The 27282-nt window shown below is 42.5% G+C and overlaps 1 protein-coding gene across 8 annotated transcripts in view; it reads left to right on the forward strand.

Moving 5' to 3' along the window:
• PDE8A (phosphodiesterase 8A) overlaps positions 1–27282 on the forward strand; it is a 143303-nt gene that overhangs the window by 81702 nt on the left and 34319 nt on the right. For 6 of the 8 annotated variants that reach the window (XM_070358347.1, XM_070358341.1, XM_070358343.1 and 3 more), the window contains 3 exons: positions 9412–9468; positions 10144–10198; positions 23158–23246. In XM_070358347.1, coding sequence (XP_070214448.1) covers positions 9412–9468; positions 10144–10198; positions 23158–23246 — 201 coding nt within the window. Of the gene's footprint in view, positions 1–1020; positions 1067–9411; positions 9469–10143; positions 10199–23157; positions 23247–27282 lie in introns of all 8 variants that reach the window. The other 2 variants (XM_070358348.1, XM_070358342.1) reach the window with 2 other exon arrangements.

Raw genomic sequence — 27282 nt, forward strand, 5'->3', positions numbered from 1 at the left:
GGCTTAAAACTCAACATTCAGAAAACTAAGATCATGGTCTCTAGTCCCATCACTTCATGGCAAATAGATGGGGAAACAGTGGCAGACTTTATATTTTTGGGCTCCTAAATCACTGCAGATGGTGACTGCAGCCATGAAATTAAAAGACGCTTGCTTCTTGGAAGAAAAGTTATAATCAATCTAGACAGCATATTAAAAAGTAGAAACATTATTTTGCCAACAAAGGTCCATCTAGTCAAGGCTATGGTTTTTCCAGTAGTCATGTATGGATGTGAGGGTTGGACTATAAAGATAGCTGAGCGCCAAAGAATTAATGCTTTTGAACTGTGGTGTTGGAGAAGACTCTTGAGAGTCCCTTGGACTGCAAGGAGATCCAACCAGTCCATCCTACAGGAAATCAGTCCTGAATATTCACTGGAAGGACTGATGTTGAAGCTGAAGCTCCAGTACTTTGGGCACCTGATGGGAAGAGCTGACTCATTTGAAAAGACCCTGATGCTGGGAAAGATTGAAGGTGGGAGGAGAGGGGACGACAGAGGACAAGATGGTTGGATGACATCACTGACTCAATGGACGTGAGTTTGAGTAAGCTCCAGGAGTTGGTGATGGGCAGGGAGGCCTGGCATGCTGCAGTCCATGGGGTCGCAAAGAGTTGGACACGACTGAGCAACTGAACTGAACTGAAAAATACATATAAGACTTCCCTCGTAAAGAATCTGCCTGCCAGTGGTGGAAGCACAGGTTCCAAATCCCTGGGAGTAGTAAGATCCCCTGGAGGAGATGACAACCCACTTCAGTTTCTTGCCTGGGAAATCCCATGGACAGAGGAGCCTGGTGGGCTACAGTCCATGGGGTCACAGAAGAGTCGAACACAACTTAGTGAATAAACAACAACCAATACATATAACATGCAATTATGCTCCGCTTTTTTAGGTAGGAAAATGTTCTATTTTTATACATTTTGGGAATGGAATCTTCCCGACCCAGGGATCAAACCTGGGTCTCTCACTTTTCACGCAGATTCTTTACCATCTGAGCCACCAGGGAAGCCCTGTAAACAAATAGGGTAAGTTATTCCGTAAATTTTTATTGATATATAAATGTCCAGTTTTACAGTTTGAAAATAGAGAAAGTGGCTTGAGTTGCTTCCTATGTGGTTTTAGAGACATATAGACTGTCATGTGTGCATGTCCTCTCCAAGTCCCCACCACCATCCGTCTAGCCTCTCCTGGGGGTTAGGGGTCCCAAGGGGCAGTCCTGAGTTTCAGAAGTTCTCCGTGTTGAGCCCAGCTTTGTCCATATTTGGCCCAGGGGTCACTAGAGCAGTTCTAATCCCTTTCCCCCACTCTCCAACATTTGAGGGCAGTGATGGTCTTTTCGGGGTGGCACATCCTCACTGCTGTCACAAAGTGTGGTCTCATATTCCAGTCCCAGAAAGAGGGTCTCCTCTCCATACCTTCCTCCAGTCAGGAGCTCTTGTCAGCCTGGCTCCAGAACTGAAAAGCCCACAGGTTTGGGAGGACGAGTGTGGAGCAAGCAGAGCAGTGTTCCCCCCTGTGTTGGCTGGAGAGCTGACCTCTACACACGCACCCCAGTCACGTTCCCTTCCTGATGGCTGTGTCACAGCCCCGTCGAGAATCCGGAGTCTCTCTCACTAGCTGTTTTCTACCACATCATATTTGTCTTGTTGGCTGAGGATTTGCAAGGGGGAGGGACCCTTGTGCCATTTGTAACGAGTTTTCTAGAGGCAAGAATGGGCCTTGATTTATCTTGCTGGTCAGTTTCGTCTCCATTTTGGCCCTTACCTGGTTTATGTCCCTTGAGATCATCCCTTTAAGGGGGCCTGCCCACTTTGGACTGTCCCTTCAAGGACTCTCTCCAGGATCTCCCTCCTGCCTGCTTGACTGTCCCTTCAAGGACTCTGTCCAGGATCTCCCTCCTGAACCTGCTCTCCACTTAAATGTCTCATGAGACCTTAGCCCTGGCGGAGCTCTGTCTATCCCTTCATCTTCCTTTTGGGACACCTGATCAACACCCCTGAGTAGGGTTTTTTGTCAGTTGCTGACTTTTCTCAGCAGTCGTGGCTGCCACCTGGAGAGTGAAGTAGGAGATGGACAGGGCCGAGCCCAGCCAGCCCGCTGAGGCCAGGGCCACCTCCCAACTTTCCATGGCGACAAAAGCTGACCACAGCCATTAGCAAACCAAGATAAGATGACAGATGTGTCAGAAGTCGGGAGACAGAGGAGGACAGGTTCCCTGCCAAGTCTCTTATGCTATGGGGACTAGTAGAGGAGCCTGTTCCAGGAATGTCCTCTGCAGCTGAAATCCCAGGCCCTAGAGGAAGGAAGAGGGAAGAAGCTACCTTCACTCCGACTGCGTACCTCTGAGCCTGCTGCTGGAGCCACACCCACCAACCAGAGCCGAGCACCACCACTTCTGTGACTCGCTTTCTACATCCACTGGAAACACAGGACAGGGAGCAGAGGGAGGCAGACAAACATCTGGTTTCTCTTGCCGTGTTTAAGAAGGCTGGAGGTGTGAGGAGCCTGGTATCAGTCCTTCACCTACTACGGTATCAAAGCAGCGAACTGCATTAATTCTCAGTTTAGAGAAGGAGAGAGAGAGCAGGCCAGGAGGCCGCTCTGTGTAGCAGACCCGTGCACACCAGCTGGCGGCACGCTCTGAGCATGAACTTGCTCCTGTTGACTGCTCTGCAGGCCCAGACCTAAGAGAAGGATGGCTGCTAATGCCCAGGGAGATGCCTCCAACCCTCCCTGCTACAGACATGCTGCCTGGTTGATGATGCTCCAGTTCAAGAGCAAAGATGGGGCCCTGTGAAAAGCTGCCAAGTAATGGAGGGGGAAAGAATGGCCTTAAAGACTAAGAAAATTATTTTCTATAAGCAACTGAAGGGACTTCCCTGGTGGTCCAGTGGCTAAGACTTTGTGCTCCTAATGCAGGGGGCCTGGGTTCCATCCCTGGTCAGGGCACTAGATCCCACATGCTGCAGCTAAGAGTTTTCAGGCGAGAGCTAAAGACGCAGCATGCCACAACTGAGACCCAACACAGCCAGATAAATAAATCTATTTTTAAAAGCTGCCACAACCCGCCCCACTCCCCCCACCGAAGAACCTTTTAGAAGACATACACTTAGTGTCCTCAGAAGAAATGAAGAAATACTCCTCTGTGCAACAGGAGCAGGGCACCGTAATGAAAGGGAGATTTTTATAAAAGGAGATGGGGGAAATAAAGCACCACACAGAAACCCCACATACATGGACAGAATGTTCTGTGTTAAGTGTAGAAGCGAGACTGCACTCAAGAGTGCTGGATGCTTTCATAACCATCTCTGCACTTACCGTGGTCTGAAGATCATCCTTTATTTACTACTGTAAATTCCATTCTTCTCCATGTGAACCTCATTCCCCATGGCAGAGGGAACAGTGTCAAAGTACATGTGATGGAGTTGGGCTTTTGTAAAATTTAACTCATGGAAAGGCTTTGCTGTGTTCTTACAGTAAGCCTCCGGCTTGTGGCCTTCCTCTAGTTTCGTGTCAAGACCATCATCAGAATTATTTGTAGTTTCCTGGTGCATCTTGACACTGGTAGTTGCCCGCCCCCCTCCCCCCCCTCCATATCCAGTTCTGCTCTTTTCATTTCTTCTTTTGGCCGTCCCATGGGGCATGTAAGATCTTAGTTCCCTGACCAGGGATCGAACCCACGCCCCCTGCAGTGAAAGTGCAGAATCTTAATCACTGGACCGCCAGTGCAGTCCCTACTGTTTTCTAAATAGTAGAATTTCTAGTGTTTGGGTGGGAAGACAGCCACCTGGAACATACACTGCGCCCCCTAGCTTTTCTTGCCGCTGGGCAGTGGGCATGTCACATGCATTGTCTGGAAAGTGTCCATGAAGGGAGAAGCATGCCCTTCTTAACGGTTCTCTAGATTATGGCTAGAGCTCGGCATCTATCTTGGATTATGGGAAGAAACCAGGACAGGAGAAGCCAGGTTCCTGATGTTGCAAAGTGCCATAGCAGCTTGGATTCCCTGCCTCTGCACATCTTCCATGTGGGAGCTGAGTCTTGCTGAAGCCGCTTTCTCTAGAATTTTCTGTTGTGCGCAGCTGAGTCAGACACAAGTGTCACACCAGGGAGCCTGGTTCTGGGGGCTTCCCAGTGTGCTTGCGCAGCCTGCAGAACATCACGCTGTGGACTCACGCCCCATCTTTTCTCCTGACTTCCTGAAGTCTTCCTTCCTCACATCTGGGGGTACATCTTGATGGCACCATGTCATTTCTTTCTTGGTTTTCATGAATTCTAAGGTAAAGAGGCTTAGTTTTCAATCCAGGTTCCTGACATTTCTATTTCCTGGCCAGTTCTTCTTTCTTATGGACCAGAAAAAGCCTAGAATACACTCCTACCTTTTTTTTTAATTTATTTTTTAATGGAAAGATAATTGTTTTACAGAATTTTGTTTTCTGTCAACATCAACATGAGTCAGCCATAGGTATACACATGTCCCCTCCCTCTTGAACCTCCTTCCTGTCTCCCTCCCCATCCCACCCCTCCAGGTTGATACAGAGCACCTGTTTGAGTTCTCTGAGACATACAGCAAATTCCCATTGGCTATCTATTTTACATATGGTAATGTAAGTTTTCATATTACTCTCTCCATACATCTCATCCTCTCTTCCCCTCTCCCCGTGTCCGTAAGTGTTCTCTGTCTGTTTCTCCACTGCTGCCTTGCAAATAAATTCATCAGAACTATCTTTCTAGATTGCATATGTATGTGTTAGTATACAATATTTCTCTTTCTCTTTCTGACTGACTTCACTCTGTATAATAGGCTCTAGGTTCATCCACCTCATTAGAATTGACTCAATTGTGTTCCTTTTTATGGCTGAGTCATATTCCATTGTATATATGTTCTACGACTTCATTATCCATTCATTTGTTGATGGGTCTCTAGGTTGCTTCAGTGTTCTAGCTATTGTAAATAATGCTGCAGTGAACATTGGGGTACATGTGTCTTTTTCAGTTTTGGTTTCCTCATATGCCTAGGAGTGGGATTGCTGGGTCATATGGTGGTTTTATTCCCAGTTTTTTAAGGAATCTCCATACTGTCTTCCATAGTGGCTGTATCAATTTACATTCCCACCAGCTGTGCAAGAGGGCTCCCTTTTCTGCACACGCTCTCCAGCATTTATTGTTTGTAGACTTTTTGTTGATGACCATTCTGAGCAGTTTGGGGTGGTACCTCATTATAGTTTTGATGTGCATCTCTCTGATAATGAGCGATGTTGAGCATCTTTTCCTGTGTTTGTTAGCCATCTGTATGTCTTTGGAGAAATGTCTGTTTAGGTCTTTTCCCCAGTTTTTGATTGATTTTTTTTTTTTTCTGGTATTGAGTTATATGAGCTGCTTGTATATTTTGGAAATTAATCCTTTGTCAATCTTTTCATTTGTTATTATTTTCTCCCATTCTGAGGGGTGTCTTTTCATCTTGTTTATTGTTTCCTTTTCTGTGCAAAAGCTTTTAAGTTTAACTAGGTCCCACTTGTTTTTATTTTCATTACTCTAGGAGCTGAGGTAAAGAATCTACCTGCAATGCAGGAGACCCCGGTTCGATTCCTGGAGAAGGGATAGGCTACACACACTCCAGTGTTCTTGGGCTTTCCTTGTGGCTCAGCTGGTAAAGAAGCTGCCTGTAATACAGGAGACCTGGGTTTGATCTCTGGTTTGGGAAGATACCCTGGAGAAGGGAAAGGCTACCCACTCCAGTATTCTGGTCTGGGGAATTCCATGGACTGTATAGTCTGTGGGGTCACAAAGAGTCAGACACAACTGAGCAGCTTTCAGTCTTTCAGGAGGTGGGTCATAGAGGATCTTGCTTTGATTTATGTCATCAAGTGTTCTGCCTGTGTTTTCCTCTATGTGTTTTATAGTTTCTTACATTTAGCTCTTTAATCCATTTTGAGTTTATTTTTGTGTATGGTGTTAGAAAATGTTCTAATTTCATTCCTTTACATACAGCTGCCCAGTTTTCCCAGCACTACTTATTGAAGATGCTATCTTTGCTCCATTGTATATTCTTGCCTTCTTTGTCAAAAATAAGGTACCTGTAGGTGTGTGGGTTTATTTCTGGGCTTTCTATCTTGTTCCATTGGTCTGTATTTCTGTTTTGTGCCAGTACTATACTGTCTTGATGACTGTAGCTTTGTAGTATAATCTGAAATCAGGAAGGTTGATTCCTCCAGCTCCATTCTTCTTTCTCAAAACAGCTTTGGCTATTCAGGGTCTTTTGTGTTTCCATATGAATTGTGAAATTTTTTGTTTCAGTTCTGTGAAAAATGAAATTGGTAATTTGATAGGGATTGCATTGAATCTGTAGATTGCATTTGGTAATATAATCATTTTCACAATATTGCTTCTTCCTACCCAGGAACATGGAGTATCTCTCCATTTGTTTATGTCATCTTTGATTTCTTTCATTAGTGTCTTAAAATTTTATGTATACAGTTCTTTTGTTTCCTTAGGTAGGTTTATTCCTAGATATTTTATTCTTTTTGTTGCATTGGTGAATGGGATTGATACCTTTATTTCTCTTTCTGATTTTTCATTGTTAGTATATAGGAATGCAAGTGATTTCTGTGTATTGATTTTGTATCCTGCAACTTTGCTAAATTCACTGATTAGCTCTAGTAGTTTTCTGATAGTATCTTCAGGGTTTTCTATGTATAATATCACGTCATCTGCAAATAGTGAGAGCTTTACTTCTTTTCCAATCTGGATTCCTTTTATTTTTCTTCTCTGATTGCTATAGTTAGGACTTCCAAAACTATGTTGAATAATAGTGGTGAGAGTGGACAGCACCCCTGCCTTTTCATACAGTGTTAGACCTCCTTTGGAGGGATGTGCTTGTCTCTGGGAAACATGGTCTTTCCTTCCACTTTGTCCTCAGCCTCATGTCCCTTATCCCCGTGTCCCAACCTGCTTACTGAGGTCATCTGTGTGGTTGCCTACCTGCTCTGTTACCACTCAGATCTCTGTTTCTCCTGTAAAAAGACATGAGCTGGTTTGAGGTGGCTGGTGGCATACTTCAAAGTTGCCATTTCTCCCTCTAAATCTTCATGATATGATAGAAATATAAACAGATGAACAACTAGAAATGTCCTAAAGAGCCATGGAACTACTATTTGTGAGTCCACATCTTTCATTCCCTGTTTAAGGTTAGTGCTGTGGTGAGTATCAGCCAGTAGGTTTGAAAAGTGGCTGGGGCCCGTCTGTGTGAGTGTCTGCCATGCCAGTTATGCTTCTGAGCTCACACAGCCCTTTCCATGGCTCCTGCTCCAGGAAGGTAAGCTCGGCTCTGTTCCAAGCAGGCAACCACGGTGGGACTGGGGCCTGGTCAGCAGGCCCTGCAGTGACCTCCCTGATAGAGCCATGCAAGAAGCGCCCTTTAAGTTGGTTCCCTTTGGAGAGGCTAGGCAGAAATGGAAGCTATAGCACTAGAGTGGACACTGGGAAAAGCAAAAATGTTGACAGAGAGTGTGTATGTGTTATGAGCCGTGTGGCCCATGAGAGAGACTGGTTGTTCCCTGGAGATGGAGAAGCATCTCCACACTGAGCAGCTCCCCAACCTCAGAGCTGTTCTGCATATACTGTTGGATTCTGAGCCTTCCTCTGCCTGAGCTCCAGAAGAAAACTTAGCCTCAATACCCTGAGGCAGGGGTAAGCACAGGGGAGCACAGGCAGGCCCATTCATTTATGTTTTGTGTGTGCCTGCTCTCATGCTTCAGGGGCAGGACTGAGTACTTGTGACATAGTCCATATGACATGAAAAGCCGAAAATACTTACTGTCTGGCCCTCTGCAGAAAAAGTTTGCCCAAACTGAGGCATCCTTTGCATATGATGGCTTTTCCCTTACACATCTGGAATGGTAATGTGTCATCCTTGGGACAGTGGAGAAATAGTCATGCCAGTCATTTTCTATATTCTGTGATTCAGAAGTGACAGGAGTGATTCTTGAACCAGCAGAACTGAAGTAAGGCCGTGAGTCTTGGCTCTTCTCTGTCCCATCGTGGACACATCCTCCAAGGGCCAGCCTGCTTCTGTCTTGACAGGGGGAGTCCAAATCCAGCCCTCTGCATACCCCTCCATCTGCAGTCACCCTCTTATGTGTGTCTTCCTTCCAGACCAGGGGCCAAGTTCCTCCCCGTTCCTATGGCCTGCCTCTTCTTCTCCAGAGAGTCCTGCTCTTTCCTGCAGTGTAGGGTGGGTCAAAGCCATTGCACGTCTCAGTGGGCAGTTTATATTGCTTCTGCTCTTCTCCGTCATGTTTATCTCTGCCCTCTCTCATCTCATGGCTGAATTTTCATTCCCCATGGCTTCCTTGGGAGCTGCTTCTCCAGAAGGGTTAAATTCAGTCCCTTTGGAAGCCTCGTTGTTTAGTTGTTAAGTCGTGTCCGACTCTCTGCAGCACCATGGACGGCAGCGCAGGCTTCCCCATGGGCCCCACGAGCAGCCAGGCTTCCCTGTCCTTCACTGTCTCCCAGGGTTTACTCAGACTCATGTCCGTTGCGTCAGTGATACCATGCAACCACCTCATCCTTTGTCATCCCCCTCTCCTCCTGCCCTTAATCTTTCCCAGCATCAAGGTCCTTACCAATGAGTTGGCTCTTCGCATCAGGTGGCCAAAGCATTGGAACTTCAGCTTCATCATCAGTCCTTCCTATGAATGTTCAGACTTGATTTCCTTCAGGAGTGACTGGTTTGATCTGCTTGCCATCCAAGGGCGGCCTCATACTCCTTGGGTAACTTCAGTAGAGCAGTCAGTCTTCTGTTCTTAGTTTTGCCTGTGAGGTTTGATTCTCCTCTTTCTGATGCATAAGAATACTTTGCATTTCTGAGTTTTAAATATTTATTGTTACTGTTGTGCCTGCCTCCTGCTCAGGAGCCCTTCTCTGCACTGCTTAGGATGCAGTGGAGAGCTGGCCTCGGGCTGCCTCACCCCCACTGTAACGGTTGCCATCCGCTGGCTGTGATACATGTAGACCTGCATCTTCCTTTGACAGGAAGAGACGAATGACCCTTCTCGTGTAAGGGAGATTCCCCAGGTAGGGAAAATTCTCCATCTGAAACAGCTCAGACCAGAACAAGAACAAATAGAAGGCATGTCATCAGAGCTGGCTGCTGTCTTCATGCTCCATAATTTTGAGGGTCACCACGGGCCACTGGTTAGCAGTTTGTCCCCTGAAGAAAGAAAGGTCAGGTTAGCCAAGAAGGCGACTCCAGAATATGGAGGGATCTTTCGCTTTCCCCCAACTTTAACTGTTCTACCAAAATTTAGGTTTAGGTGTACTTAGTTTTTAAAGAATTGCTTTAAATTTATTTTAAAACTTTTTTTTAAAGGTCAATCAGATCATCAAAACTCTCAGAAAACACAGTTATTATTGGTGTAGTACGCAGGTAAGATAATTTTATTTTTTTAGTGTTGAAATTCAGATGTCAGTGTAATGTGTGTTCTTAACAGAGGCCTGAGTATCAGCTTGTGTCCTGTGATAGGCATCACCCTTTCTAGTTTGGCCTTTTCCTCTTTCTCATTTTCTTTCACTTTGGCAGTTAAATTCATGGCTGGAGTTTGTACTTTCACACTAGGTTTTGTGATTTTGGACTGTCTTTCACTTTAGAACAGGGCCAACCAAGGGAGAATGCCATTCCTGAAGTATGAATGTTTTCCGGATATATTTCTTAGGGACTTCTAAAATATCTATGAGAATTTACATTATACATAATTTGGGGAAACCTTATATTTCATTTTAAAATGAGAGGTAAGAAAAGAATAAAAATAATTTAGTCTAAATTAAAATTTTTACATATCACATAGCTACGTGCTCACTCCTGTGTTCTGGCTCTTAGTGTAATCTCTGTATTTCAAGCATTAATATCTATTGCCAAAAAGCCAGTGTGAAACTAAAACAGAAAATTGTTTTAACTTTGTACATTTGATTTGTATGTTAATCTAATTCATCTAAAACTATTCATTATATGCCAATGATAATATTATATAAATTAGTAAATAAAGATGTGAGCTGTACCTGATTAGACAAAACTGTCTCTAACCATGTACTTGTTCTTTTCAAGAGTGGAGAGAGAGGAGTCGTGTGTAATGTCCCTCATTGCTGCTGGCTTCACAAGGGTATGTACTCACTTCTTTGTTATGCAAGTGTAATTCAGCATGACACATTATTTTATCTCAGCTTTAGAGCCTGGCAATAGTTTTGAATTAATTTGAAAAAGAAAATTGTCCTTGTGCTGTGTTATAGTTTGATTTAATTTTGTAATCTGGTAATCTAATAATCCACAATACTTTGCTTTCTCAGTTGCTCAAAACTTTGCCTACTAAATGCATCTAAACATAAAAAAATCTCCTTTAATTAGTTTTATTTAAACTAATTAATTAATGAGTACTTAATCTCCTTTAATTACTTATTAGTTAAAAGTTGTACCGTAGGATGTGTTGTCATAATGCTTACAGGCAGACATGCAACTTTAAAGCCAATTCAAGGATTCTGGAAGTAAGACCTCCCCAACATGGCTCCATTTCTTTCTACCCCTGGCTCTAATCTCTTGGTTTCTCTTAAGCCAAAGAGCTTATGCAGGTCAGCTAGTTGCTAGTGAGCCTTGGGAATCATGGTGGAGAGAGCTCACGTAAGGCTGATCACTGGGCAGACTTGTAGCCCAAATATCAATGAGGTCATGGAGAAACCAGACCCCTTGATTCTGGCTGGTAGCACTACCGAGTATCTGGAAGAAGCAAATACCCATCCTCCCAGAGGGAGATTCCTTCGTCTTCGGCCTCAGAGAGTCTCTGCAAATAATCATTCAAGGGCGGCAGGCAGCCCTCAGTCAGCATTAACCCATCCATCAGGAAACACAGCATTGCAAGTGGGAACTAGCAGGGGAGAGAGGCAGCGGGAGCAGGCCCTCACAGTCCTCAGAAATTAGAATTGTCAGATAAAATTGTGAAACGATTATGCTTATTATATGTAAAGAGACAAAGACAGGACAAGCTTGGAAATATCTTCAAGGAATAGGAAGCTATAAAAAGTGACGTAGCAAATTTTAAACAGAACACAATTGAATTTTGAGAAATGCACATATAATAACTGAAAATTTTAAAACTTAGTAGGTCAGAAGAAATTATCCAGCATGTGGCACAAAGATCTAAAAACAGAAAATAAGTTAGAGAAGTTTAGAAAAGTGGAGGATAGAGCGGATGGTTTAGAATCTGTATAACTGGAGATCTGGAAGAACAGGAGAGAGAATGGGGTGTTATATTTGAAGAGAATTTTCCAGAACTGATGGAAGACTATAATCCACAGATCCCAGAATTCCAAAGTAGAATACATAAAAAGAGGACATATCATAGTGAAAAAACAAACAAAGAGACAATATTAAAATCAGCCAGAGGGGAAAAAGATTAGAGCAGTAGACTTAACAGCTGGCTTCACGGCAGCAGTAGGTTGAAGTTAGAAAACAGTGGAGTAGTGTTTTCAATGTGATAAAAGAAAATAACTGCCTTCCTAGAGTGTTATACCTAGCTTGTGCTCAGGTGCTCAGCTCAGTTGCTCAGTCATATCTGACTGTTTGTGACCCCATGGACTGTAGCCTGCCAGGCTCCTCTGTGCATGGGATTTCCTAGGCAAGAATAACTACAATGGATTGCGTCTCCTGCATTGGCAGGCAAATTCTTTACCACCGTGCCACCTGGGATCCCTTATACTTAGCATAAATACTTTCAAAAATGAAGGTGAAATCAAGACTTTCAGAAATATGAAAATTGAGGCAATTTGTAACTAGCAGATTCTCAAAGGACAATTCTGGAGGATGTACTTAAAGCAGAAGCAAGATGAGTCCTAAGTCCCAAGTGGGAGGCCTGAAAGACAAGAAAGAGGAGCAAGAACCTGAATGTGGGGTGAACACAAACACACTTGTTGTTGTTGTTGTTCAGTCGCTCAGTCGTGTCCAACTCTTCACGACCCCATGGTCTGCAGCACACCAGGCTTCCCTGTCCTTCACCATCTCCCGGAGTTTGCTCAAACTCATGTTCATTTGAGTCGGTGATGCCCTCCGGCCATCTCATCCTCTGCCGCTTCCTTCTCCTTTTGCCTTCAATCTTGCCCAGCACCAGCATCTTTTCCTACTGTGTAAAGCAGTAATAACAGCATCTCATCTGACTAGAGATCACAGATGGAAAATGACCATAACCTGAGAATCCCACAGCAACCAAGTGATTGTTACCCAGCAGGGCACAAGAGGCATTCCTTTGGGCATTATATTGATACGTAAAACTCAGAGATGTATTTCCCCAGAAGCCCTGTCTGAGGAAAATAATTAAATAAGGACTTCAACCATTCAACCAATGAAGTAGAACAGAACTCTAAGATGAGGGAGAAAGTATTGGAGAGAGGTGGTGTGTGCACATAACACACATTTGTGTGTGTGTGTGTAGTGTAGAATATGTATCTTTATATGTAACTATATAACATCCAATAATACCTCAGTCTTTAAATTCTAGGGTATCTAAGTACACCCTGCCCTAGGTGTCTTCAAGGTTTCAGGGGACAAAGTGGAAGTAAACGCATTCTTGTGGCTCATCTCGCAGACAGGGAAGTGGGTGGGCAGTGAAAGGATTCTGAAGCTTTCTTCTTTGTGGGAAATGTGCAGACTAGAGCACTGCTCATGGGAGAGACTTTGTTCTGGAACTAATTGGTATCTTGTTTTCAAATAATAGTAAAGAAATCTGTGTCTACGTTTGAGATCAGTGAAAAGGAAAGTAACCAATAATAGAAAAGTTTAAGAAAACTTCTGGGGGCTTTCCTGATGGCTCAGTGGTAAAGAACCTGCTGCCTAAATAAAATACATTAATTTATTATTAAATAAATTAGATTTATTTAATAATCTAAATCCACTTAGGTTATTAAAATAATCTAATAAATTTTAGACTCTTATTACACAGTTTTATGGTTCAAACCCAGGAGACATTGGTTTGATCCCTGGTCCCTGAAGATTCCACGTGCCCTGGAGCAGAGCAGCTAAGCCCATGAGCCACCAATACTGAGCCTGTAGAGCCCAGGAGCCGCCACCACTGAAGCCCGCACATCCTAGAGCCCGTGCTCCACAATGAGAAGCCTGCCCACCGCAACTAGAGGGTAGCCCCTGCTTGTTACAGCTTGTTACAGTAAAGCCCTCACAGCAACGAAGATCCAGCATAACCAAAAATAAATTGTTTTTAAAAAGAACTGAATTAATAAAATATGGAGTTTGTGGGAATTCCTTGGTGGTCCAGTGGTTAGGACTCCACACTTCACTGCTGAGGGCCCACAGGTCAATCCCTGGTCAAGGAACCAAGATCCTTTAAGCTTTGCAGCAACCCTTGCCCAAGAAGTATGGAATTTTTAGCAACTGGATACCATTGGCATATCCTAGGAAGAGGAAACAACAGTGCGAAATCAGTGATAAACAGAGGAAGATGGGAGCAAAAGCAAGTGCATGAAAACGGGCTGGATTCTCCCATTAAAGGATAAGCCATTAGACTGGGTTATGAAAATACAATTATATGTTGTTTATAAGATAGTGATAAAAGGAAGTTAATAATAAAGAAAAAGGTAACAAGTAAATGCAAACAAAAGGAGCACAGGAATTCCAATATCAACATCAGATATGGTGGAACTTAAGACTTTGTTTTAAATACACATTTTATATACAAATTTTACATTGTTATTATTACATAGTTTTGTGGTTCTCCTTTTTTGACACCACCCTCGCCAACGTTCACACATGTCAGCACCTGTCCGCATTCCCTGACTTCCATTTGAACTTGTATGAGAACAGCCATGCTAGCCAGCGTGCAGGTGAGCATCATAAGGATACGAGGTTGGAGGTTGTGGGTCACCTGTTCCCAGCGGATCCTTGGGTCACCCCTCCTTAAACTGCCTAGGGAAGCATTCACATGAGGAAGAAACTTCCCCTGAGAACTCTGAAGTTCCTTGTGTTAGTACTCTTAGGCTACAGAACTGGCCATTCTTAACAAGGACCTTTGATGTTTCTGACTTCCCAGTGAAGCTAATGAAACTAGGAGGACAGATTATTCATTTTGCCTCTAGTTGTTTGCTTACCTATAGCTGCCATAAACAGTGACAGACTTTGTTTTCTTGGGCTCCAGAATCACTGCAGATGGTGACTGCAGCCGTGAAATTAAAAGACGCTTGCTCCTTGGAAGAAATGCTATGACCAACCTAGACAGCATATTAAAAAGCGGAGACATTCCTTTGCTGACAAATGTCTGTCTAGTCAAAGCTATGGTTTTTCCAGTAGTTATGTATGGATGTGAGAGTTGGACTATAAAGAAAGCTGAGTGCTGAAGAATGAATGCGTTTGTACTGTGGTGTTGGAGAAGACTCTTGAGAGTCCCTTGGACTGCAAGGAGATCAAACCAGTCAATCCTGAAGGAAATCAGTCCTGAATATTCGTTGGAAGGACTGATGCTGAAGCTCCAGTACTTTGGCCACCTGATGTGAAGAACTGACTCATTTAGACAAGACTCTGATGCTGGGCAAGATTGAAGGCAGGAGGACAAGGGGACGACAGAGGATAAGATGGTTGGATGGCATCACCGACTCGATGAACATGAGTTTGAGCAAGCTCTAGGAGTCAGTGATGGACAGGGAAGCCTGGCATGCTGCAGTCCATGGGGTAACCAAGAGTTGGACAACTGAGCAACTGAACTGAACTGATAGCTGCCAGGAGTCATTAAGCTTTTTATTTGTATGAAGTTGCATAAGCAATATTGGAAATACGTGTTTAAAATTCTGTACAAGGAAGTCCATCAGCATAGCTTCATGGACTGCAAAGTATATCCCGGTAGAAAGTCTAGTTAACCATGGGCCTCGTGTTTTCATAGTACAATTGTGTTATCATTAAACTAATTGTAAAATTCAAAGGTTACTGACACATACTCTCTCCCTGCCCTCTCACCTGCACTACTTAATCAAGGTATTCCCTGCTGCCTCTGCCAGAATTGTGGTTAAGTGCATGTCTCTATGAAAAACACTTCCATGCAAAAAGTACAGGTTTGAAATAGTCATTTTAGAGGTCTGTGACTTAGGAAATATGGATGTAGTAGTCTCACCACTTAGTAAGTGACGAATCCAACTAGGTGACCAGTCCTCCAAGACCACACGAGGTAACTTGTCTTCTCACGCAGAGTCCCATACTGTCGGGTATCAGAAGGATACTGAGGTGACAGAGGGCACAGATTGCAGAGCATTCAGGCCTGGAGGCAAGGTGGTTTTCCCAAGTCTCATGGCTGGGAGGCAGTGTGGCCCAGGCTTGAGCCCAACCTCAGACCTGAAAGCCATCACTGCACTGTGATCTCTGGATTCATAGGGCAGACAGCTTTTCTGTAAATGGCCATAGTTCAGGATCCACAGTGGATGCACACTTGCTTACCTCCTCAGTTGGACTTGGCAGTTAAGCTTTCTGACTAAAATCTCAGAGGTTAGGGATTTTCCCCCCCTCTTTTTTATTTTTTCAGTTATGAAAACATGATAACACATTTACAGGAGACTTGGAAAATACAGAACAAAGTTACATATAGTTCCAGTATATATATTACAATTGTTTTTTTTTAAGTAGATAAATTAAGATTTTTTAGTTGTAGTTTCAATATCAAACTCTTAAATTAATAGAATGCATGTACAGAGAAGTAGAATCTTATGTAGACCTGAAAAGCACCATGAACCAATTTGAAATAATTATGATTTATTATACAATTTATTATACAATTATACAGTTTATTATACAATTATACAATATATTATACAATATTATACAGTAGGATACAAATTCTATTCAAGCTCCCATAGATTATAAACTAGGAGACACTGAAAGATAGATATCCAGGGACATAAGACCAGGTGCAAAAATTTGGTGGTCTAAAGTTATTAAAATCATACAGAGTCTGTTCTCTTATCACTGTGAAATTATGTTAGAGATCAATATCAAAAGATATTTGAGAATAACCCAATCCACATATTTTCAAGTGAAGTGTAACTTTACCAAGAGAGATCTTTGACTTAGCCATTGAGAGCCTCAATAAAGTAAGAAGACTGAAAAAACACAGGGTGATTCAAGATAAGAAAGCATTTAAATGTGAAATTAGTATCAAAATTAGAAATTAATATCAAAGATACCTTAAAAATCCTAGGCATTTGGAAATTAAATGTCCACTTTTAAATGATGGATATATCTAAGAAGCCATAGCAAGGAAAATTAGAAATATATTTGTATTGGAATAAAAATGAAAAGAGAATTTACCAGAATTTGTTGCATGCATCTGAAGCTGCTCAGTGTAATTAAATACAGTGTGGAGTCTTGAATAAGGTATGAAAACAAATAATGGACACTAACAAAATTTTGTGAAATTTAACAAAATCTGTATTTAGTTAATAATACTGTATCACATGTTAATTTCTTGTTTGTTTTTTATAATATTGTATTTCTTTATATCCTCAGAATTGGATTAGAAGTTTCAAGCCTCATTCAAAAAAATTGTTTTAATGTGACTAAGATAAACTTTCTAGACTTTTAGCAGTGCAGTAATACTATATGCCAGAATACATGGAACTATGTCAAAGTTTTGAGTGAATATAAATTAGAAATCTAGCATCCTATTCATACTAAGTCAATTAAGTAGAATCAAAATGTCATAAATGTTTTAGATAGGCAAACATTTATGTTTTCTAAAATATATCTAATACATACTATTTATGTTTACAAAAGCTTTTTGACTGCACTTGGTAAAGGCTTGAGAAAGAACATTAAAAAAAGATGAGAAATTGGAAAACGTAAGTGAAATATGAACACTGAATATGAAATAGAAAAAGTGAAACCATCTAGATAAAAGTAAAAGATCATCATATAATCCAGTTGTTTCTAAACATAGCTGCTCATTAGAAACACATCTGGAGCTTTGGAGAGAAAAAGCAAAACCTGGGCATTTGTATTTTTCAAAAAATTCCAAGATCATTCTGATACACATCTGGATTTTAAAAAGTGATTACAGATTTTCTTATTAAATGGTAGTTTTAGTGATACAGAATTCTATTATTTTCTGTTGACCAATCATAGTACAATGGTATTAAGCAAATGATAGTTACATAATCCCTGTAGTAAAAGATATTTATCAGTTTTCACAATCAATAGTCTGACAAAAAATAAAAGATCATTACAATTGCAAGCCATAAGGAAAACATGATTAGCTGAACAGTATAAAATAATTTCATACGGTTTGGGGGTTAAGTAGAGTGATGTGGTAAGAGGAAGTGCATACATGCACATGTTTTCATCTGCCAGCCAGTCTATGTCTTTTTGTTGGTGCATTTAATCCATTTACATTTGAAGTAATTATCGATATTTATGACCTATTACCATTTTAATTGTTTTGGGTTTATTTTGTGTAGGTCTTTTCCTTATCTTGTGTTTCCTGCCTAGAGAAGTTCCTTTAGCATTTGTTGTAAAGCTAATTTGGTGGTGCTGAATTCTTTTAACTTTTGCTTGTCTGTAAAGCTTTTGATTTCTCCATCAAATCTGAATGAGGGTCTTGCTGGGTAGAGTATTCTTGGTTGTAGGTTCTTCTCTCATCACTTTCAATATATCATGCCATTCCCTTCTGGCTTGTAGAGTTTCTGTTGAGAAATCAGCTGATGGTCTTATGGGAATTCCCTTTTTTGCTGTTTGTTGTTTTTCTCTTGCTGTTTTAGTATTTTATATTTGTCTTTAATTCTTGTCAGTTTGATCACTGTGTGTGCTTGCTCCTCCTTGGATTTTTCCTACCTGGGACTCTCTGTGCTTCCTGGACTTGGTTGACTATTTCCTTTCCCATGGTAAGGAAGTTTTCAGCTATTATCTCTTCAGATATCTTCTCCCGTCCTTTCTCTCGTCTCCTTCTGGGACCCCTAAAATGCAAATGTTGATGCATTTAATGTTGTCCCAGAGGTCCCTTAGGCTATCTTCGTTTTTTTTTTCCATTCTTATTTGTATATTCTGTTCTGCATCAGTGATTTCCACCATTCTGTCTCCAGGTCACTTATCCATTCTGCCTCAGTTATTCTGCTATTGATTCCTTCCAGGGTATTGTTCCTCTCTGTTTGTTCTTTACTTCTAGGTCTTTGGTAAATGTTTCTTGCTTCTTCTCCATTATTTTTCTAAGATCCTGGATCATCTTTACTATCATTATTCTGAATTTTTTTTTTTCTGGAAAGTTGCCTGTCTCCACTGCATTTAGTTATTTTTGTGGGGTTTTATCTTGTCCCTTCATCTGGGACATAACCTTCTGCTTTTTCATCCTGATTAACTTTCTGTAATATGGTTTTCATTCTAGCCACTATGGGATTGTGGTTCTTCTTACTTCTTATGTCTGCCCTTTGGTGGATGAGGCTAAGAGGCTTGTGTAAGCCTCCTGATGGGAGAGACTAGCATGGGAAAACTGGGTGTTGCTCTGGTGGGCAGGGCTCAGTAAAGCTTTAATCCAATTATCTGCTGATGGGCGGGGTTTCAGTCCCTCCCTTTTAGTTTTTTGGCTTGAGGCAACCCAGCCCTGGGGGCTACAGGCTCTATGGTAGGGTTAATGGCGCCCTCCAAGGGGCCCCTTCCAGGATTGCTGCTGCCAGTGTCCCTGTCCCCTCGGTGAGCCACTGCCAACCCACGCCTCTGCAGGAGACCCTCCAACAGTCACAGGTAGGTCTGGTTCAGTCCCCTGCATCCTCCCCCTGGGTCATGGTGTGCACCAGATATTTTGTTTGTGTCCTCCAAGAGTGGAGTCTCTGTTTCCCCCTGTTCTGTGGCAGTCCTGTGATCAATTCCCGCAGGTCTTCAAAGTCAGATTCTCAGGATTCCCAGTCCCTTTGCCAGACCCCCAGTCTGGGAAGCCTGATGTGGGGCTCAGCCTTCACAACAGCAGAAGAACTTCTTTGGTATTATTATTCTCCAGTTTGTGGGTCGTCCACTCGGCAGGGATGGGATTTGATTTTATCATGATTGCATCCCTCCTACCATCTGATTGGGGCTTCTTCTTTGTCTTTGGACGTGGGGTATCTTTTTTTGGTGGGTTCCAGCATCCTCCTGTTGATGGTTGTTCAACAGCTAGTTGCAATTTTGGTGCTCTCGCAGGAGGAGATGCGCGCACGTCCTTCTACTTTGCCATCTTGAACCAGAACCTTGAGGTTAGGGTTTGGTGTCTCTTGCCCTAGTCGTGCATTAGAACTCCCTCAGAAGCGTCCCTGAGGAGGTCCTGGTTCTGTTGGTTTGGGGAGGGGCCTGCACGCTGGTGTTACTTTTTAGATTGCAGGGAGTTCTAATGTGCAGCCAGGGATGCAGATGCACTGGGGGTGGGGGGCCCCCGTGTGGGTGATGTGTTCTGGGGAGAGGCAGGTTGAGTTGGCTGGGTGCTAGTGGCCCTACCCCTCTCATGGGCTGGGATGGGGTGAAGAGACCAGCTGCTGCTCAAGCTGAAGGAACAGCAGCCTGATTCCTGAAGCTCCTTTGGCCTGACGCCCTTCTCTACCCTCCACAACCCCATGGAATCCTCAGGACATGAATGAAACCTGCAGAAGGCAGGAAAGACAGGATGTTTAGACACAGAGCCAAGCAGAGGTAGCAAGGTGGGGAGCAGACGGCAGGAGAAAAATGCAGTCCTTCTATCCACATGCACTGGTTTTCTAGCCTGAACATCCACCTTTGGGATAAAGATGTTTGGATGTACACACCCAGTGAGAACTCTGGCCACATGCACAGGAGGCTGTGACACACGATACACATGGCTCCCTGTCCCAGGATGTCGCCTGCAAAACAGGTGAGGCCGGGCAAGTGTGGGGATAGCTGGGGACCCCTGCCCATCTCAGGTCCCCCACCTCTTGTCTCCTGGCGTGGCACACTCTGTGCCCCAGAAATCTCACTGCTGTTCCTGCCCTGTCAGCGGTGGGCACCTGTGCAGATGAGCAGTGTTCTTGGGTGTTCCTGTGGGGTCGTGACTGACTGAGAGAGCTGCAGGGCCATTACTCTCTCTCTCTCTCTTTTTAATAATTTTGTTTATGTATGGCCTTCCTGGATCTTCATTGCTACACAGGCTTTTTCTCTAGTCCCAGCGAATGGAGGCTCCTTTCTGGTTGTGGTTCACAGGTGTCTTATTGCAGTGGCTTCTCTTGTTGCAGAGCACAGGCTCTAGGGTACATGGCTTCAGTAGTGGTGGTGTGAGGCTTAGTTGCTCCGTGACATGTGTGATCTTCCTGGACCAAGGATCAAGCCTGTGTCCCCTGCACTGGCAGGTGGGTTCTTAACCACCAAGCCGCCAGGACGTCCCAAGGCCAGCACTCTTAGCCCTCCCAGTTGGTGGGAGCTGGCGGGCATGTCCCCTGTCTGACTTGTGTGGTTAGGAATGGTTGTGTTTGGCCTGCGGGCCTAGGGACCATCATGCCCAGGGCCAGCAGGGCTGGCTCTCCCTCCCAGGGGCCCGCAGTGCCTGTGTGTTCATGCAGCAGTCTGCAGGCACAGTGCTTTCTCGTGGTCATTGTCAGAGATGTAGGGTGGTCTTGTTTTGCGGGTAAGGAAGCAGGCTCTGGAAGCTTCAGGGCCTCGTAGAGGATCATACAGCTCTAAGACATGAACCAGGGGCTGGGCTCTTAGGTTACTTGACACACAGATAAGATCATGGTTCCAACAGGGGGATGTCTGCCTTCACTGGTGGTAGAAGGAGCACCACAAGAGGCCCCATGCCCCAGGCTGGTCTGGCTTTGGCTTGTGGATAGTGACCTTCATATACCCTACCTCTGAGGCCTCAGCTTCCTCCTCACCAGATAGAATATTATCCATGTGTTGAGCAGGTGAAATCAAGAGTGTGCCACAGAAACGGGGGCAAGTAAATACAAATATTACAGCAGAGTGGAATTATGCGATGGTACATAGTGACGTGTAAGATGTCTTCATGAAATTCTTAATCTGGTGGGATGGGCTCAGGCTTCCTATTTCCATGTGGTCTGCTTTGTTGAGATGTTTTCATCATGTAGAGAATGGTTAGTGTCCGCAGGAATAGGAGCGCCTGGGGGAAGCCATGGCTCTGCAAGTCCCTCTGCTGTGAAGGATGATCCTTTGTCAGCTTAGCTGAGCTGCTGTTTGATGTTAGTACAGGGAAATGTTGCCTAGTGGGAGTGACTTCTGTGACACAGCTGCGAAGAGGTGTGCAAGTATGTTTTTGCTTACTGTGAGCTTGTGGAGCTCGAAAGAGGACAAAATACTGTTCATCTAAGTGACGAGACTCCAAAAGTTAATATAAATGGGACTTGCGTTAATAAATTTCTTCCTTTTGCATATTCTAGCCTCTACCAGTGACATGTAGACATCAAAAAAATCCTCATAGCTCAAGGCACTGAAAGAAAAGTATTCTTAAGCCCTGGTTTTTTTCCCTTGAGCTTTTTTTTAGTGGAAGAATAGTTGATTTACACTGTTGTGTTAGAACAACACAGAAAAGTGTACATAAAAGTGATTTAGTCATATATATATATATATGCTGTTCTTCAGCTGTTCAGTCATGTCTGAGTCTTTGTGACTCCATGGACTACAGCATGCCATGCTTCCCCATCCTTCACCATCTCCCAGTTTGCTCAGATCTGTGTCCATTAAGCTGGTGATACCATCTAACCATCTCATCCTCTTCTGCCCGCTTCTCCTTTTGCCTTTAATCTTTCCCAGAATCAAGGTCTCTTCCGATGAGTTGGCTCTTTGCATCAGGTGGCCTAAGTATATACATACGTGTATATATACTTTTTCAGATTCTCTTCCATTAATGGTTTTACAAGATACTGAAATGTAGTTTCCTGTGATACATAGTAGGACCTTGTTTTCCTGTCTTCCATACAGTAGGGTGTACCTATTAATTTCAAGTTCCTACTTTATCCATCCCCACATCCCTTCCCCTTTGGTAACTGTAAGTTTTTTTTCTATGTCTGAGTTTGTTTGTGTTTTGTGAATAAATTCATTTTTATATTTTTAGAACCCACATATAGGTGGTATCATATGATATTTGTCTTTTTCTTTCTTACTTCACTTAGTATGCTGATCTCTGGGTTTATCCATGTTGCTGCAAATGGCATTGTTTCATTTTTTATGGCCGAGTAATATTCTATTACACACACCCACCCACACACCTTCTTTATCCATTTGTCTGTCAGTGGACACTTAGGAGGTTGCTTCCCATCTCAGCTTTTGTAGATAGTGCTGCTATGAACTTGGGGATACACACACCTTCTTTAACACACACACACCCCTTCTTACTTGGGGATACACACACCTTCTTTAACACACACACACCCCTTCTTTATCCGTTCCTCTGTCAGTGGACACTTAGGAGGTTGCTTCCATGTCTCGGCTGTTGTAGATCGTGCCGCTATGAACTTGAGGGTGCATGTCTTTTCAAATTATAGTTTTCTCTGGATATGCCCAAGAATGAACCCTGTTTTTCTTATTCATTTATTGACTACTTAATTGAGATACAATTCACTTTCCATGTAATTCAGCTATTTATTTAAAGTTGATATAACATTTTTATAGAAGAAATACATAACTAATTATAACATGATTTTCCATGTCTTCGTTTCACTTGACGGTGTATCTTGTGCATCATTCCATATACGTTCACATCCCCACCACCGCGTGCTGTTCCGTTAAATGGTTATACTAGTTTTAAAAAACTATTTTAAAGATTTTTAATTTTATTTTTCTCTTTCCAGCAAACACTTTCCCTTTTCTTTCTTTCCTCCTTTCTGCCTTTTTTTCTCTAATGAGGTACAGTTGATCAATTCAGCCACTTAAAGTATACAATTCAGTGGTTTCTTAATATGTTCTCAGGTATGTGCAAGCAGTATTTTTTAAATGCTGATTTGGTATTGTAAGTTTTCATCTCATTTCCTGTTTATCATTGAAGATAAGTTATTTTTTAGATGTCAGATACCAAATTGAGAAGTCTGTTGGAAAGCATTATTTGTGTATAATAATTTAAAGGTACATGTGTGTTGATCCACACCATCCCCTTTCTGTTTGTAGAGGTATATAGAAAACCCCAGCCCCATGGCCTGTTACAATGAACTGCTCCAGCTGGAGTTTGGAGAGGTGCGCTCACAGCTGAAACTCAGGTAATTCTGCTGCTTCGGGAGAGCCCACCATACCGCCCAGGGTGTGGCTGCAACTGAGGTCTTGAGTGTGGGCAGCTGGCTCCATTGTGGCTGTTACTGACTTCCTGCTAAAATAGGATGGAGCGGTGGGAAAGCACCTCTCCTTGCATAAGACTTTCAGAGTCTGCCTGGATGTCTAACAGATAGGCATGTTAGTGATGTGAGACTTAACGTTTAAAGACGGGGCTCCAGTGGGGACTCCTGGTGATCCAGTGTTTGAAATTCAGTACTCTCACTGCCAGGACCCCAGGTTTGATCCCTGGTTGGGGAACTAAGATCCCACAAACTGCATGGCACAGCCAAAAAAAAACAGATGGGGCACCAAAATAATAGCAAATGAAAAAGCAGGATGTGAAAGTATATATATTGAATTACCTGTTTTGTTTTTTAATTAAAAATTCTTTTTGATATGTACATACATATTTCCGGTAGGTGACATGTTTTCTTTTCTACAATAAACATTTTGTAATTTGCTCTTGCTAAACAGTTTTTTTTTTTTTTTTACCTGAAAAGAATATAAACCTAGTTCTTTGTAGAGTGAGAAAAGCAGCAAAATTAGTAAAATTATCTGAGGTTGACAGAAGTGGAAAAAAAATGTCAGTAGCTCTTTCTCATCCTCAGTCTCTTCCTTGGGTTCTGTTTGACATTTCCTTTACCAGGATCCAAGAGAGAATGGAATCACTCTGTCTGTACATGCTCAGGGGGAGATAAGGGAGTTAGAATTTGGAGTATAAAGATTGGCGGGGACCAGCACAGGGTACCACATGCGGAGAAGAAAATACTTCATAGACGAAACGAAATGAAACGTGAGGTAGCAGAGAAGTGCTGTGAGCAGAGATGTTTCAGGGCTGGTGAGGTCTACAAAAGAGCTCCTTTTTGTTGCTAAACTCTTCAGGGTAGCTTGAGATGGATGGCTGGCCTTGAGCCTGCCCCTTTCCTTACTCCTGGGTCTTCCACAGCTTGGCTGCCACAGTCCCGCTGTGAGCCATGGAGCTTATTGTTGGCAGAAACCGATACCCAGGGAGGTTAACTGCCTTTCGTCCCAGCTCTCACACGTGGCACAGGACAAAGGTCATCCTCTGGCTGTAACCCACAGCTTCAGAGCTGCACTCACCGTCTCTCCTCATGCTGTGCTTTGTCTCTGGTGTGCCAGCTGACAGCCAGAGGGAGAGGTCTGCTGTGCAGGGAGATAGGATGATAGGACAGGGAAGGGGTGAGTGTGGGGCTGAGAATTGAGGGCCATAGAGAGAGACTTCATCTGAGATACTAAAGTACACTAAAAAGCTATGTGTCACAAGCATCTCTGTGTTACTGCTAGATCAGTAACCTAGAAATGTAAAGTCTAGAAACGAGCATGAGTGTATTTAAGAACTGAGAACATAAGTATATATGTTCACCATGGCAGTTCAAATCCACACAGGAAAGGGTAAATTTTTCCAGTGAACAGAATTGTGACAATTTATTAACTATGTGGAAAGAAAATTAAGTTATATCCCAATCTCACACCCAGTTCCAAAATAAACTGCAGGGTGCATCATGTTAAAAAGTAGGGCCACAAAAGTACTAAAAGTGTAAGTGAACATATGTCATTGGATAATGAAGCCTTGGTAAACCCAGTGTGGTGTTAAAAAGATTGCATAAAGGAAGAGAAGCAGATTAGGCAAGATAAAAATGTTAAGCTTGTCCCAGTGAAAACACCTTGTGTGTTAAGTTGCTTCTTTCGTGTCTGACGCTTTGTAACCCTATGGACTGTGGCCTGCCAGGCTTGTCTGTCCATGGGATTCTCCAGGCAAGAAACCTGGAGCAGGTTGCCATTTCCTCCTCCATGGGATCTTTACAACTCAGGGATCAAATGATCCAGTGATTGAATCCACATCTCTTGTGTCTCCTGCATTAGCAGGTAGATTCTTTACCACTACCTCCACCTGGGAAGCCCTGGTGGCTCAGACGGTAAAAATACCTTAACACCAGGCTCCTCTGTCCATGGGACTTCCCAGGCAAGAAACCTGGAGTGGGTTGCCATTTCCTCCTCCAGGGGATTTTCCTGACCCAGGGATTGAACCCACATCTCTTGCATCTCCTGCATTGGCAGCTGGGTTCTTTACCTCTGGCACCACCTGGGAAGCCCACATAATGTTAAAAATTTAGACAAATAGCAAACTAGGAAAAATACATTCATAACGTTCAGGACAGACAGATGAATATCCTAAATATGTAAAGAGCTTTGATGAATCAGTTTAAAGATAGAAACACCCAGTATAAAAAAATTACACGTGTATACTTGTGGCGGATTCATTTCGATATTTGGCAAAACTAATACAATATTGTAAAGTTTAAAAATAAAATAAAATTTAAAAAATAGTAATAAAAATAATAAAATGGAAAAAAAATTACAAAGGACATGTCATAAACAAGCAGTTTATAAGAGTTATTAATGGCCAGTGAACATGAAAAAAATGTTCAGCTTCAGTAGTAACCAAAGAAATTAAAATGATTCACCATTTTTTATTTACCAGATCAGCAAAAATTTAAAAACGTGATAAAACCCAGTAGGGCTTCTCACAGATCCATCTCCTCCTAGCTTGCTATATCAGAGGTAGAAACTTCTTATTTTTCATTCTTGTTTTTTTAAATAATAGCTTTATTGGGCTAATTCACATATATGCCAAGAAAGAAGGACTAGTTTTTATTGGCTAAGCTGTTTTGTCTTATTTACCTAGATAGCTTAGTAATACCAGGAATAATGTAACAGCACTATATGAACAATTACGAATTTTATGAAGAAGTAGACAGTTGCATTCTTTTTTTCATCATCTGAGGCATATGCAAAAAAAAGAAAAAAAAGCTGAAAGCAACCTAAATGTGTAGTAATGGAAAATTTGTTTGAATGAATTATTGTATAACTTTAGAATATTACATATGTTATTAAAAGTGATGATAAGGAACTAATTAATGATATGGAAACATATTAATATATTTTTTCAGTGGGACAAGATTATAAAACTGTAGGGTATGATTATATTTTTATAAATATATATATATTTTGCATGTATATTTATATAAGAAATTGCGTAGAACACCAATTGATTTGTGTAGGTGTTGGGATTTCAGATGATTTAATCTCATTTATTTTTAAACAGATTTATTGAGATATAAATCTGTATAAGGAGAAGGTAATGGCACCCCACTCCAGTACTCTTGCCTGGAAAATCCCATGGACGGAGGAGCCTGGTAGGCTGCAGTACACAGGGTCGCTAAGAGTTGAACATAACTGAGCGATTTCACTTTCACTTTTCACTTTCGTGCATTGGAGAAGGAAATGGCAACCCACTCCAGTGTTCTTGCCTGGAGAATCCCAGGGACAGGGGAGCCTTGTGGGCTGCCGTCTATGGGGTCACACAGAGTCGGACACGACTGAAGCGACTTAGCATTAGCAGTAGCATTGAGATATAATTCACGTTCTATACAATTCACCCATTTGAAGTGCCCCGTTCAGTGGCTTTGAGTATATTCACAGAGTTGTGCAACCACCGCCACAGTTTTAGAACATTTCCATGACCTCCGGCCCTAGATAACCACTAATCTAATTTCTCCGTATATATAGATTTGCCTATTCTGGACATTTCATTAAAATAGAATCACGCAATATGTGGCCCTTTTGTGACTGGCTTCTTTTAACTTAGCATCATGTTTTTTAAGATTCATCCATATTATGGCACACGTGAGGACTGTGTTTCCTTTTATATCTGAATAGTATTCCATTGTGTGGACACATCACATTTTATTCATCCATTCATAAGTTGATGGACATTAGGGTTGTTTCCACTTATGGGCTGTAAGTTTTTCTGTGGATGTATGTTTTCTTTTCTGTAGGGTACCTACCTAGGAGTAAAATTGGTTACTCTGTGCTTAACAGCTTGTGGAACTGCCAGACTGTTTTCCAAAGCAGCTGTATCATTTTACATTCCTACCAGCAGTGTATGAGGGTTCCTTACCA

Source organism: Bos mutus, chromosome 21, assembly GCF_027580195.1.
Source record: "Bos mutus isolate GX-2022 chromosome 21, NWIPB_WYAK_1.1, whole genome shotgun sequence".
NCBI lineage: Eukaryota > Metazoa > Chordata > Mammalia > Artiodactyla > Bovidae > Bos > Bos mutus.